At 48.4% G+C, this 11,267-nt stretch overlaps 1 protein-coding gene across 2 annotated transcripts; it reads left to right on the top strand.

The window, feature by feature from the left end:
- The first annotated feature begins 6,669 nt into the window (after positions 1–6,669).
- On the top strand, positions 6,670–9,584 carry NEIL2 (nei like DNA glycosylase 2). 2 transcript variants are annotated; one of them, XM_008919468.2, is made up of 4 exons: positions 6,670–6,807; positions 7,585–7,910; positions 8,622–8,818; positions 9,167–9,584. In XM_008919468.2, exons 1-4 carry the CDS (start codon positions 6,670–6,672, stop codon positions 9,481–9,483), a joined length of 978 nt encoding a protein of 325 aa, XP_008917716.2. In that variant the 3' UTR covers positions 9,484–9,584. The 2 variants fall into 2 exon arrangements, with proteins under 2 accessions (XP_008917716.2, XP_017941020.1); XM_018085531.1 differs by lacking the exon at positions 7,585–7,910 and having other exon boundaries at positions 6,670–6,809; positions 8,619–8,818.
- The last annotated feature ends 1,683 nt before the right edge of the window (positions 9,585–11,267 follow it).

Below are 11,267 nucleotides of genomic sequence, written 5' to 3'. Positions count from 1 at the left end.
CCTCTCTTTTCCTCCCTGCATCCATAACTCGAGTATGGAACTACCAAGTGAAAATTTCTAAGAGGGATTGTGCATCCCTCCCAAATGTGCCATCCTCTGTCTCCTGCTGTTCAACATTCCCACAGGGAGTGTTTCCACCCAAACACCAGGCTTGGTGAAGAGGAAAGCCACGTGCAGGTTTGAAGCAAAAGAAGGGCATTGTGTTGTCTTTGTCTGAACTCACCATTTTCCTCCTTAGCCTCTCTAAGGAGAAGGATTCAATTGGATTGGTCATGAGAAAGACTAGGACTGGCACAGCAGAGACTTGGACCCTTCCACATTCCCTCTGCTCTCCGTAACTCAGATTGGGAGGGATTTGGAGGGGTGACAGAGCCTCTGCAATCCCTAGAGAAAAACACCATGGCAATGGTGCCATGGGAACGGCTGCATGATGTTTGCACCAGAGTTTCCGCCCTGCCTTGCTGGGCTAATGCAGTGTTTAGCCTCATTAGTGCTAATTGCAGATGAGGAAAAGACATTTGTGAAACATGAATAAAAATAAATGAGATTCTGTGATTCTGCTCAGGCCTGGCAGGCTGCAGAGAGGAGGAGAAATAGCACATAAAAATATGAATTTGGGGTGAAAACACAAAGGTGTTCCTCCGTTGGCGTGAAGATTTTTAACCATCCTCCTCCTTGAACTAAATTCCTTTGTAAATGACACTTGAGCTCTCTTGGGATCTGCCTGTGAATTCCTGGCCATAACAGAGCACCACAACATGCATGAACCACTTGGCTTATGCACATATTGGAGATACCCAGAACTAACCTGGATAACCTGAGAGAAAGGGGAGCAGGTGGCCTCCTGGAGAGGAGCTGAAGTCCAGATCAACACCTCCCCCCATTTCTCTTACCATACTGATGCTCCCATTGGTTCTGCCCACCCTGCCTTATTGCTGTGCTCCTCCTCCTCCCCTCAAAGCCAAAAATCTCTGGTGGAATTTTTCTCCTGTCCTTAAAACACTCCAAGATATCATAAAGGACTCTGCTTGCAATGCCAGGGGGGAAAATCCCTGCAGAACATAAGTGTGGTTATGCTCCCTCAGGTTATCTAAATGACCACAGCAGAGATTTATTAAATGGTTTTTAGCCTTTCTCAAAGCCTTAAAAATAATTCTTGAAATAGAGTGAGAAGCATTCACAAGACCCTAATGGCAGAACAAGATGCCTGCTTTCAAAAGGTGAAGCTCTGGGGGCTGTGAGAACAACTTTAGGCTTAGAGGACAACTACTTAAGGTCGAATTCAGCTCTTTTGTCCCCCAGTTTGCACCAGAAGCAGTAGAAGTTTGGCTACACCTGGTTCTGCAGTTATTTTCAATCACCCAAAACTCTTGTAAAGCTATTTTTGATCCAGGAACATTTATTCTGGCCAACGTTGATATCAAGGTGCTTAGAGACTGACTTCAAATGCAGCGCCATCATTTTAGGTGGTGTACAAACTCACCATAAATGACAGGTCCTCTCCTTCAGAGCTCATAATGATCAAATTACAGAGTAATTTAAATCAGAAGGGATGAGATCAGATTTCTCAGGGCCCTGCTCAGGCAACTTTTGAATATTCCCAGGGACGGAAACCCTGCCGCCTCTCTGATTTCCTGTTCCAGTGTTGGACCACCCTCATGGTGCAAATGTTTTTCCACATAAATGTTAGATTATGATAAGAGGCAGAATCTTCAGTAAATTAATTGCTCAGACTTGGGGAGTCCCAAGCAACAAGTCACTGTGGGAGGTTGAATGTTGTCTCAAAGCCCAGGAATCACACAAACCCCCTTCTCAAAGGTGGGAGCTGGGAAGGCCAATGCAGGAGGACAAACTCTGGAAGTGACAGATGAAGGGATACTCAGAAGACAAGAGGATAAAAGTGCCACCAACTTTCAGGACACTCAGCTCCTTCTAGCAGGAGGGGTAACTCACAAAATTCCAGGTTCCACGTGAGCTCTGCTTTCCTGCCCATGATGGGGGGAGCATTTTGAGCCTGCTTTGGTAATTAAACTAGATACAATTATTAGAGACCCAGACAAGGTAATTATTGTTATTATTATTGCTATTATTGCTGGAGAACCTTGTGAGAACCATTCCAGGCCAGGTCCTCCACAAATGCAGGACTGAGAACTATCCCTGCTCTGAGGAGCGAGAGGGAAAGAGCCCACTCCTGCAAAACACTTCAGCACGAATATAAATGCATTTGTGGGACTTGTTCCCACAGAGATCATCACTAATCATGAAAATGTTAGTGCTGAAAGGTTTTGCAGCACAAGGTTTGGTTGTGTCAAACCAGATCTTGGCAATGGCTCAGCGGCCACCAAAGTGAGATGAGCAGCTGAAAAGCAGGATGGGGAGACAGGGCGGTAAAAAGGTCACTTAACCATTTCCAAATGTCTTTGCTCTTTGTGGAAGTGCAATATCTTGATTCACTTCAGCTATTCTTTGTAAACTGATCAGAAGAGATCCTTGGATCACTTGCAACATTATGGGCTTAGATGGAGAGGGTGCAATCAGGAGGAGCTCAGGAATATTGCAAGGGAGCTTTAAAACCAATCACCAACTCAATGCAACATTGAAGCTGTGACTATGTTTTGTTTTGCCTTTTTTTTCTCCCCATGTGTAAAGTTTGAAGCTTCCCATGTCATCTGGGAAAGTCTCATGGAAACAGACATTTCTTTGTAAGGGGGAGAGGGAAACCAACCAACTGAACAAGCTGTAATTATTTAAAGATGTAAAAAAATATCTATTATGAAGTAGTATGGCTACCAATCCACGTAACTTCTACACCTTTAGAACTAATGGAAATAAAACAATGATAATAAAATCAGAAGGTTTCTGCTTGAGTCTGTCTGCCCTCATGGGCTTCTTGGAGAGGGATGGGGGTAAATGATAAGATATTAAGTGCACCTGGAGAAGAAATTGTGCAGTGAGTCATGTCCCAGGAAGCTCATAAGGATAGAATTACAGAGTGATTTTGAGTCAGAAGGGAAAAAGATCAGGTTTTTCAAAGCCCTGTTCAGTCAAGTTTTGAATATTCCCAAAGATGAAAATCTGCTACCTCTCTGGGTTCCTGTTCCAGTATCTGACCATCCTCATGGAGGAAATGTTTTTGCAAGTCACAGAATCATAGAAAAATACAATGTTAAGGGATTGCAAGGAACCTTAGAGACCGTCCAGTTCCAATTCCTTGCCATGGGCAGGAACACCTTCCACTAGCCCAGGTTGCTCCAAGCCCTGTCCAACCTGGCCTTGAACACTTTCAGGGATGGGGCGGCCACAGCCTCCCTGGGCAACCTACTCCAGTGTCTCACCATCCTCACAGTAAACAATTTATTCCTAATATCTGTTTCCCCTTTAAATGTGTAGCCACATAAATGTTAGATTATAATGAGAGCTACAATCTTTAGTACATTAATTGCTCAGACAAGCAATGAGTCATTGCAGGACACTGAATGTTGTCCCCAAGCCCTGGAGCCACACAGAGCCTCTTCTGTAGAAGTTGGGATGGCCAATGCAGGATGACAAATTCCAGAAGTGACAGACTCAGCAATGGAGCAACTCAAAGCCAGGATAGACCAGAAATGCCCTGGGCTGCAACTGCCCCATCCTGGAAGTGTCCAAGGCCAGGTTGGATGGGGTTTGGAGCAACCTGGGATATTGGAAGGTGTCCTTGCTCATGGCAGGGGGTTGGAAGGAGATGACCTTTCAGGTCACTTCCAACCCAAATTATTCTGTGACTCTGTGATTTTAATGCAAGTGAGGAAAAGCACCAGTGTGTTTTCCATGGAGCTGGGAACACCCCCAAAAGCACAGAACAGAAAAGCCCCTCAGGGCACTAATAACACTGTGATTTATCGGTTTGGTCTTCTCACTAACATTTTTTCAATTAGTCAGCTGTTCTTCGGCCTAAATCCTTTCACCTGAACTCAGAGGCAACAGCCTCAAGCCAAAATCACGTTTATAAGAGCTGTGCTCAGCCACCCCCACCCTCTGCAGGAGCACAGCCCCCGCAGAAGCACCCACCCTCCTTCCCAGGGTGCCCAGCTTCCTTCCCAGTCCAACCAGACCCTCGAGACCGGTACAACTGGTGGAGAGCACCTGAAACCCGCCCACTCCCTCCCCCACCAGCCAACTGAGGAGCTCTCCTGAGATTTGGGGGGAGGGCCCTCCTCCCCCATAAAAGTAGGTGGATGGAAGGGGTTTGGTTGCAGAAGGGTCTGTTGGGGTGGGTGGGGGAGACCGTGAAAGTGCTGTGGGAGGTGGTTGGGGGCAGAGGAAGAGAAACTGGAGACTGTGGAGCCTGGAGGAGCAGTAGGGGGGGAAGGCTGCCCACCCTCCTCCCCGAATGGATGCACAGGGGTTGGCCTGGGGAGAGCTGCGTCTTAAAAGCTGGATGTAGGAATGTGGGGTTTTTGGGGAGTGCAGTGGGTACTTCCACTGCCCTGGGGAGATGTGGGTGAGAATGTGGGGTGGAATTCAGGGCTTGGTTGTTTTGGAGAGCTGCAAATTGGTGCTTGGCTGAGTGTGAGAAGATGGGAAGCTCTGCACCCCTCTGATTGCATGTGGAGAGTCAGGGCTGCACCTTGAAATCCCTGCAGGAGCCTCGTACAGGGGTGGAAGGTCACAGTGGGATTTTCTGCCATCCCTGGGTGCAGGTGAGCTGGCAGAGCTGGCTTGGGGCAGATGAACCTGGGCAGCCTTGACCTTGCTCTGTTCTGCTGTGGGTTCCTGGCTTCTGTCTGAGCGCAAGGACTGGAAATGAGCCCGTACAGGGGGGAGGATTTCTCCTGGAAGCCTGGCTCCGTGCCTCAGACCTGTAGAGGTACCAGCTCAGGTGGTCATGTTCCTGGAGAGATGGGTGTCATGCCCTGCAGAGGGCTGGGGTTGGTCACCCTCCTCTTCCTCCTTGGAGTGCAGAGCATTTTGGAAGAGACTGAAGTAGGTCTAGAGGAAGAAGGTGAAGTAGGGAGGCCCATGGAGAGAAGGGGATCAGAGACAGCAGATGCTGGTTATTCTGATGTCCTGGGGAACAGGGCAGTTTCTCCTCTTGAAAAGGAGAATTTTTCTGCTGTCAGAGGGGCTACAACTGGGGAAGTGTGGGCATTAACACGTTATAGAGTGCCCAGCACTTCCAGTCTCTCACAATGAGCCTGTTAAGAACTGAATCAGCAGCTGCCTGACATGAAGCCCGTGCCTGGATAATCAGGGCAGACCCCTTGGATGACCTGTGTCCAGCAGCCAAATGCTGCTCCAGGGATCGAGACTTCTTCTGGTGCCTTTGGCAGCACAAGTATCTCTTTAGCTGTCTTTTAATCTGCCTGTTGACCATTACAATATGCAGATTTTTTGGGGTGAAACCGGAGCAGGCCTGTGAGTAATTATCCCATGTCCTTGGAGACAGAGGACTAAAGTTCAGTCTTCTACCCTGGTAAAGCTGGTTTGTGTGACCACTTAATATCTGTACCTGGATTTAAGACATTAAATTAATGTTCTCTGACATGTTTTCCTTTTGAGCCCTTCTGAGAGGGATTTGGTTTGTGCTGCAGCACAGGAAGGCTTTTACAGGCCTTGCCTGCTTCCTGTTGAAGGTATCCCACACCTTGCTGCTCCTCACAGTTGTCCCTTCACTATGGCAGGAGCACATGGCACTGGAAGCTTTGGTTTTAGTCAATCTGAGCTGATGCAAACATGGGCTGCTGTCTCTGAGCCAGCCCAGGCAGCAGAAGAAGCTGAGATGCTGGAATGAGGTGGGAATGGCTTTTCTGGTAGGGGACCATGCACAGGATTGCTGTTGATTTTCACGTGAAGCTGTCTCAGAACTGTGCCTCAGAGCCTTCTACTGAGTGCTGTGGAGCTTGAAACTGAGCCTCTGATCACTGCTGGACTCTGGGAGAATTGGCACCATGGGATGAATGCCAGACTGAGCTTTCCTGTACACCCAGTCCTGGCAGAAATCCTCAGAAGAGCTGCAAGTGACTGTGATTTCATGCCAGAAATAACTCCTTATATACTGGTGTGACTTCCTGCAGGGAGCCACAGGATGCTGTAGGATGGTGCTGCTTCATCTCCCCCTCATCCAGAGTCTTCTGATCCCAGATGCTGTTTGTAGAGTGTAGGAATGCTCCCTAACTGGTTACATCTCATTGCAATCAGTGGGAAAAGCAAGGGGTGGAGATGTGCTAACTCCAGAGCAGCACTTTCCATGGTGACTGTATCAGGAAAAAGATAGGTCACTGGCCTGTGCTGGTTCTGGGTCATTAATCATAAAATCACAGAATGATTTGGGTTGAAGGGACCTTAAAGATCATCTAGATCCCACCCTGTGCTGGGGCAGGGACACCTTCACTAGACCAGGAGAAAGACTTCTGGAGATCCCCAGTCCAAATTCCTGCTTGTGGGGTGAAAAACTGCCGTTAGAGCAGGTTATTATTCATGGCTGTGTTTGATTAAATTACATATATTCCCAGGGATGAAAACGCCTTCAGCTCCTAGGTCCTCAAAGAAACTTAAGGAAGAAGACTGGGGTGAGGAGATGGTGGTGAGCTCTGTCTCTGACTGGTTTTGTGTATTTCTGAGTGGCAACTTCCCTTCAAGTTTAGGGAAGAGTGTGAGAAGGACCTGCTAATCCCTCAACAACTGCTGGAGATGCCAGAGGGCCCATCAGTGAGGAAGTTCCAGCTGCTGACCTCCCCTTTTGTGGGACAAGTGGTGGCCAAGGTGGGGGGAAGCAGCCGCAAGATCAACGTGAATGACCTGAATGCCCTGAGGCTCCAGGACTCCCCGGTGAGCTGTGCTAAAAGATGACAAGTCTCAGGGAAACCACTCTTGTCCTCCATCTGGGTCATAGAAGGTGCAGAACCTGGGAGTGTTTCCCTCAGGGTTTCCCCTGGCTAAGCTGAGATGTCTGTGCTGTTGATATATATATGAAATGGTCACACTGGGTTGGTCCTGCTGGAGGCTTCACTTGCCTGACATCCCTCAGATGATGATTTGGACCTGACTGGCCAAACGCTGGTGCAGCCCCAGCTCAGATTAAAAGTGGGAAGCAAAATTGAGAAGCACAAAGTGCCCGCAGCAAAAGGTGGTGAGGTGAATCAGAAATGATGACAGATTTCACAACCCTGAGTGTCTCTTCTGGTGTGTCTCTTTGGCCTGACAGAAGCCTCAGGGAGAGATTTACATTTGAGTGGCATCTAAGTACCTTGTGTTTTTTAAGGAATGCTGAGAGGATGCCTGCAGCCCTGATGGGAATGGCTTAGATGCTGATGAATTCTGTGTTCAGGGTGGGGTGATGTGCCCTCTATCTAAAAGAGGCTGTAGAAAATAGTCACCTGTATGGAAACAGCCAGAGGAAGTGTTCCTCTCTAAATCCCCAGTATATCCCTGAAAATGTTCCAAGTCAAGTTGGATGAGGCCTGAACAACCTGGTCTAGTGGAAGATGTCATTGCCCATGGCAGGGGGTTGGAATGAGATTATCTTTAAGGTCCCTTCCAACCCAAAGCAGCCTGTGATTCTATGATCCTATATGGATCCTTAGTACAACCCACCTCTTTCCTCAGGTTCACGGGAAGAACTTGTACCTGGCATTTGTGGCAGCTGAAAGTCCCTCAGGACCAACTGCAGAAGAGACAGTGCTGCAGAAAGAGGCTGCTGCTGTGGCAGGTTCTTCTGTCCAGGAAGGGCAAGAACAGGTTTGTGCTCCCCATTCCCAGGATGAGGAGCTACAGGAACTCCAGCACTCGAGGTCTGAAGCCCCAGAAGCAGCAGAAGGTCCAGGCCACTGGCTGCGCTTCCACTTCGGCTTGTTCGGCAGCGTCCGGGCAAACGAGTTCTCCAGAGCAAACAGAGCCAATAAAAGGGGGGACTGGAGGGACCCTGTACCCAGGTATTTCGTGGAGCCCTCTCTCTCCCTGCCTCTCATTCTGGAGAGGCACTCTTCTATCCAAACTAAATTTGCCTGGGGGTGCTCTTAGCCTTGATTTTTCTCTGATAATTCCTAAGATAAGTGGGCACTTATCTTAGAGAGATCTTAGAGAGATGGTGTGAGTGGGTGTGGGGTGTGTTCGATCTGCAGTGGAATTGTGGGATGCATGTTGCCTGCCAGCTTGGGGATCATAGTACCAGCTCTGTTACCATTTTTATCTTGGAGAAGTTTTAGGATGCCAGGCTGAATCATGCTCTGAAGATGCCAGTTTCTCCCAATTAAGTGTTTAAAAAAAGCCTTGGATGAATGGCAAATGTCTAGGGCAGCTGGAATCGCTGTACTTGTTAGGGACACACTCCCTGCACCACATCCTGCAGTCTTTTAAAGGATTACTTCATTTCTGTGCAAACATTTTTAGACGCAGTTTTTTGTGCTACTTTTGGCATTGGTTTCCCTGATCTGTGGACCCTACTGCTGGAGCCTTGGTCATCCAGGGACCACAGGGCAGGAGAAAGAATCCCAACAACCTGTGGAGAGTTGTTCACCATCAGGTTTTGTGGCTGAAATCATTAAAGAGGCTACCTTGCCTTGAGACAGTGGCCTGGTGCAGAATAGGACAAATGGTTCAAGGATGTTTCTGATGAGACACTTCTGCTTTTCTGCTTCTCCCAGGCTGATTCTCCACTTTGAGAGCGGAGGCTTCCTTGTTTTCTACAACTGCAGAATGCACTGGTGCTCCTCTCCAAGGGCTGATCCTGCTTCTGACATCCTGTCCATGGAATTCCACCGTGGCCGGGCACTGGATGCCCTCCGTGCACCCAATCCCATCAGCTACACCCTCTTAGACCAACGATACTTTTCAGGGCTGGGTGAGTTCCAGGGAACACTTGGCAGAGCAAGAAATGGAGGAAGGTGGGTAGGATGTCTGCAGATCCAGAGCTGCATGTCCGAGAGTTTTACTCCTTTGCCTTGTGGCTTCTGGTTCATCCAGCTGAGGGTACATGGTCATCTTCAAGTTCTGCTTCAAAGGTAGAGGGAAGAGAACTCTGTCCAGTCCAATCCCAGCTCTAAGTCTACTCCTTGCATGCCACCTCTGAAACAGGGAATGACATTGTTGGCTGTGATCCTTGAGGGCGAAGTCACAGATTGGAGCCAGAAGTCTGCATTACCTTGATTAGAAAGACCCTTATTGTCTCCTTATTTCTGTCCCTTTCCAGGGAACATCATTAAGAATGAGATTTTGTACCTGACCAAGATCCACCCACTAACACAAGGCTCTCTCTTGGCTCCCTCGGATCTGGAGCGTCTGCTGGACTGTGCCCTTCAGTTCAGCTCTGACTGGCTGCACCACAAGCTCCGTGGCCAAGGGCTGCACCCCCAGATCTACCAGAGGGAGCAGTGTCCCCTTGGCCATCCAGTGATGAAGGGAACTTTTGGACCACTGGGTGCCTTTAAAAGACTTACATGGTGGTGTCCTCAGTGCCAGCCTGAGGTGCTGCCAGGGGAAGGGGATCCTTCCCCAGTCACAGAGTGACCTGGCTTTGCATTCCTCCTTTCCTGGAGGGTGGTAGGTGATGTCTCAACCATGCTCCTAATTGCCTTGAGGAGGTCTTCTTGGTTTCTTTGAGCTGTTGAGTTTGGTTCTTAGTGACAATGAGCTGGCAGAGTTAAATGCTCAGTGGAGGTCACAGGACTCACTGCAGCACTGAGTGGATACAGAAAGTAGTAAAGTGGTTGTACGTGTCTTTTTTTTCCACAATGAACAGTATAAAAGGGTTTGACTAGGTATTTTGGTCACCCTGTTCAGACCACAGTGGATGGAAAGTGTAGAGTGTTGAGCAGGTGTTTGCTGTGGTCTGAAGTGACCCTATCCCTTGACCCCAGTGGAGTCAGCAGAACAGAGTATATCCCACTGCCTAAACAGCTTGATTAATTAGAAATTAAATAATCCTGCCTCTGTTTGGAGCTGAATACCTGTGTGCTGGGTGTGGTTAAATGTGAGGGGCTGTTCCCTCTGTCAGATCTGACAGGAACAGCTCCCTCCTTTCAAGGGGACAAAACCTACGTCAGCAGTGCTTGCTGGAGCTCATCTTGTTCACGGGTTTCAGCTTTGTGGCAAACTGCCAAATCCAGATCTCACTGTAACAGTAAAAAAACCCTAAAAATACTGTGTGTGTAACAGAGATTGCATAAAATTTAGGATCTCCAAGGAAACCTGCAAGCAGCAAGGTTTGGAAATAGAGATGAAACCTTCTTTATTGAGCATCTCTGTATGTGAGGCAGGAGCTACTGCTGTTCTCTCTCTGTGGATTTGGGGTTATTTTAACAAATTGTTTGCTTGAGGAAAAAAATAAAAGCTGGAAATGGAAAACTGGTGATGTTCATCTTAAATTCAGTGTGTCTTTTCTGGTGGTTTCTTGGTTAAAAACTGAGGTGCACAGGGAAATTCCAGCTACCTGGAATTGATTAACAGTCAGCTGTTTAGTGCTGCTTGTAGAGGATGGTACTAGGAGCTTTCCTCAGAAGTTTGTTTTAATGGGAACTGGATCTAAAGATGTACTGCAAATCAGCTGGGAATGCTAGAGGTAAACTCTGTTTTAGGCTGCTGCTTCCCAGGCAAGGCTTGTGCAGCCTCTCCCCTGGGAACTGCAACACCCTTGAGTGATTGCAGGTTACAGGATTGCTGAATTAATAGGGTTACAGTGTCAAAGAAGGCAGTTGATGTTCTTTCTGATCCTATCCTGAAAGGTGTCAGTGAAATGCCCTTTCAGTGCCCTTACAAAACAAAGAATCATAGAATATCTTGAGTTGGAAGGGACCCATAAGGATGGTCAAAGTCCAACTTTGGACTTCGTAAGATAGTCACACACAATAAAAAACCCCAAAAGCTGAACTTCACACCTTTAAGGATGAGGAGGCAGCAGGGATCTGTTGGGTTCTCAGGCCAAGGAGATGCTCCAAGGGCTGGAGCCCCTCTGCTCTGGAGACAGGCTGGGAGAGCTGGGGGTGTTCTCCTGGAGAAGGCTCCAGGGAGACCTGAGAGCCTCTTCCAGTACCTAAACGGGCTCCAGGAGAGCTGGAGAGGGACTTGGGACAAGGGGGATGGCTTGAAACTGCCCGAGGGCAGTTAGATGGGATACTGGGAAGGAATTCTTGGCTGTGAGGGTCTGGGATGGAATTCCCAGAGAAGCTGTGGCTGCCCTATCCCTGGAAGTGTCCGAGGCCGGGCTGGACGGGGCTGGAAGCAACCTGGGATAGTGGAAGGTGTCAGGGTTGGAACTGGATGAACTTTAAAGTCCCTTCCACTCCAACCCCTCC

The sequence above is a fragment of the Manacus vitellinus genome, unplaced genomic scaffold (assembly GCF_001715985.3).
Source record: "Manacus vitellinus isolate BGI_N305 unplaced genomic scaffold, ASM171598v3 scaffold_82_pilon, whole genome shotgun sequence".
Classification (NCBI taxonomy): Eukaryota; Metazoa; Chordata; class Aves; order Passeriformes; family Pipridae; genus Manacus; species Manacus vitellinus.
Note: the sequence above shows the minus strand (reverse complement) of the source record. Positions and strands in the feature narration are given on the sequence as shown.

Excerpts from the sequence above, each read along its gene's own strand:
- NEIL2 (XM_008919468.2), top strand. The coding sequence starts at position 6,670 with ATGCCAGAGGGCCCATCAGTGAGGAAGTTCCAGCTGCTGACCTCCCCT. Across the intron at positions 6,808-7,584 it reads TGAGGCTCCAGGACTCCCCG|GTTCACGGGAAGAACTTGTA; the intron begins GTGAGCTGTGCT and ends CTCTTTCCTCAG. Across the intron at positions 7,911-8,621 it reads TGGAGGGACCCTGTACCCAG|GCTGATTCTCCACTTTGAGA; the intron begins GTATTTCGTGGA and ends TGCTTCTCCCAG.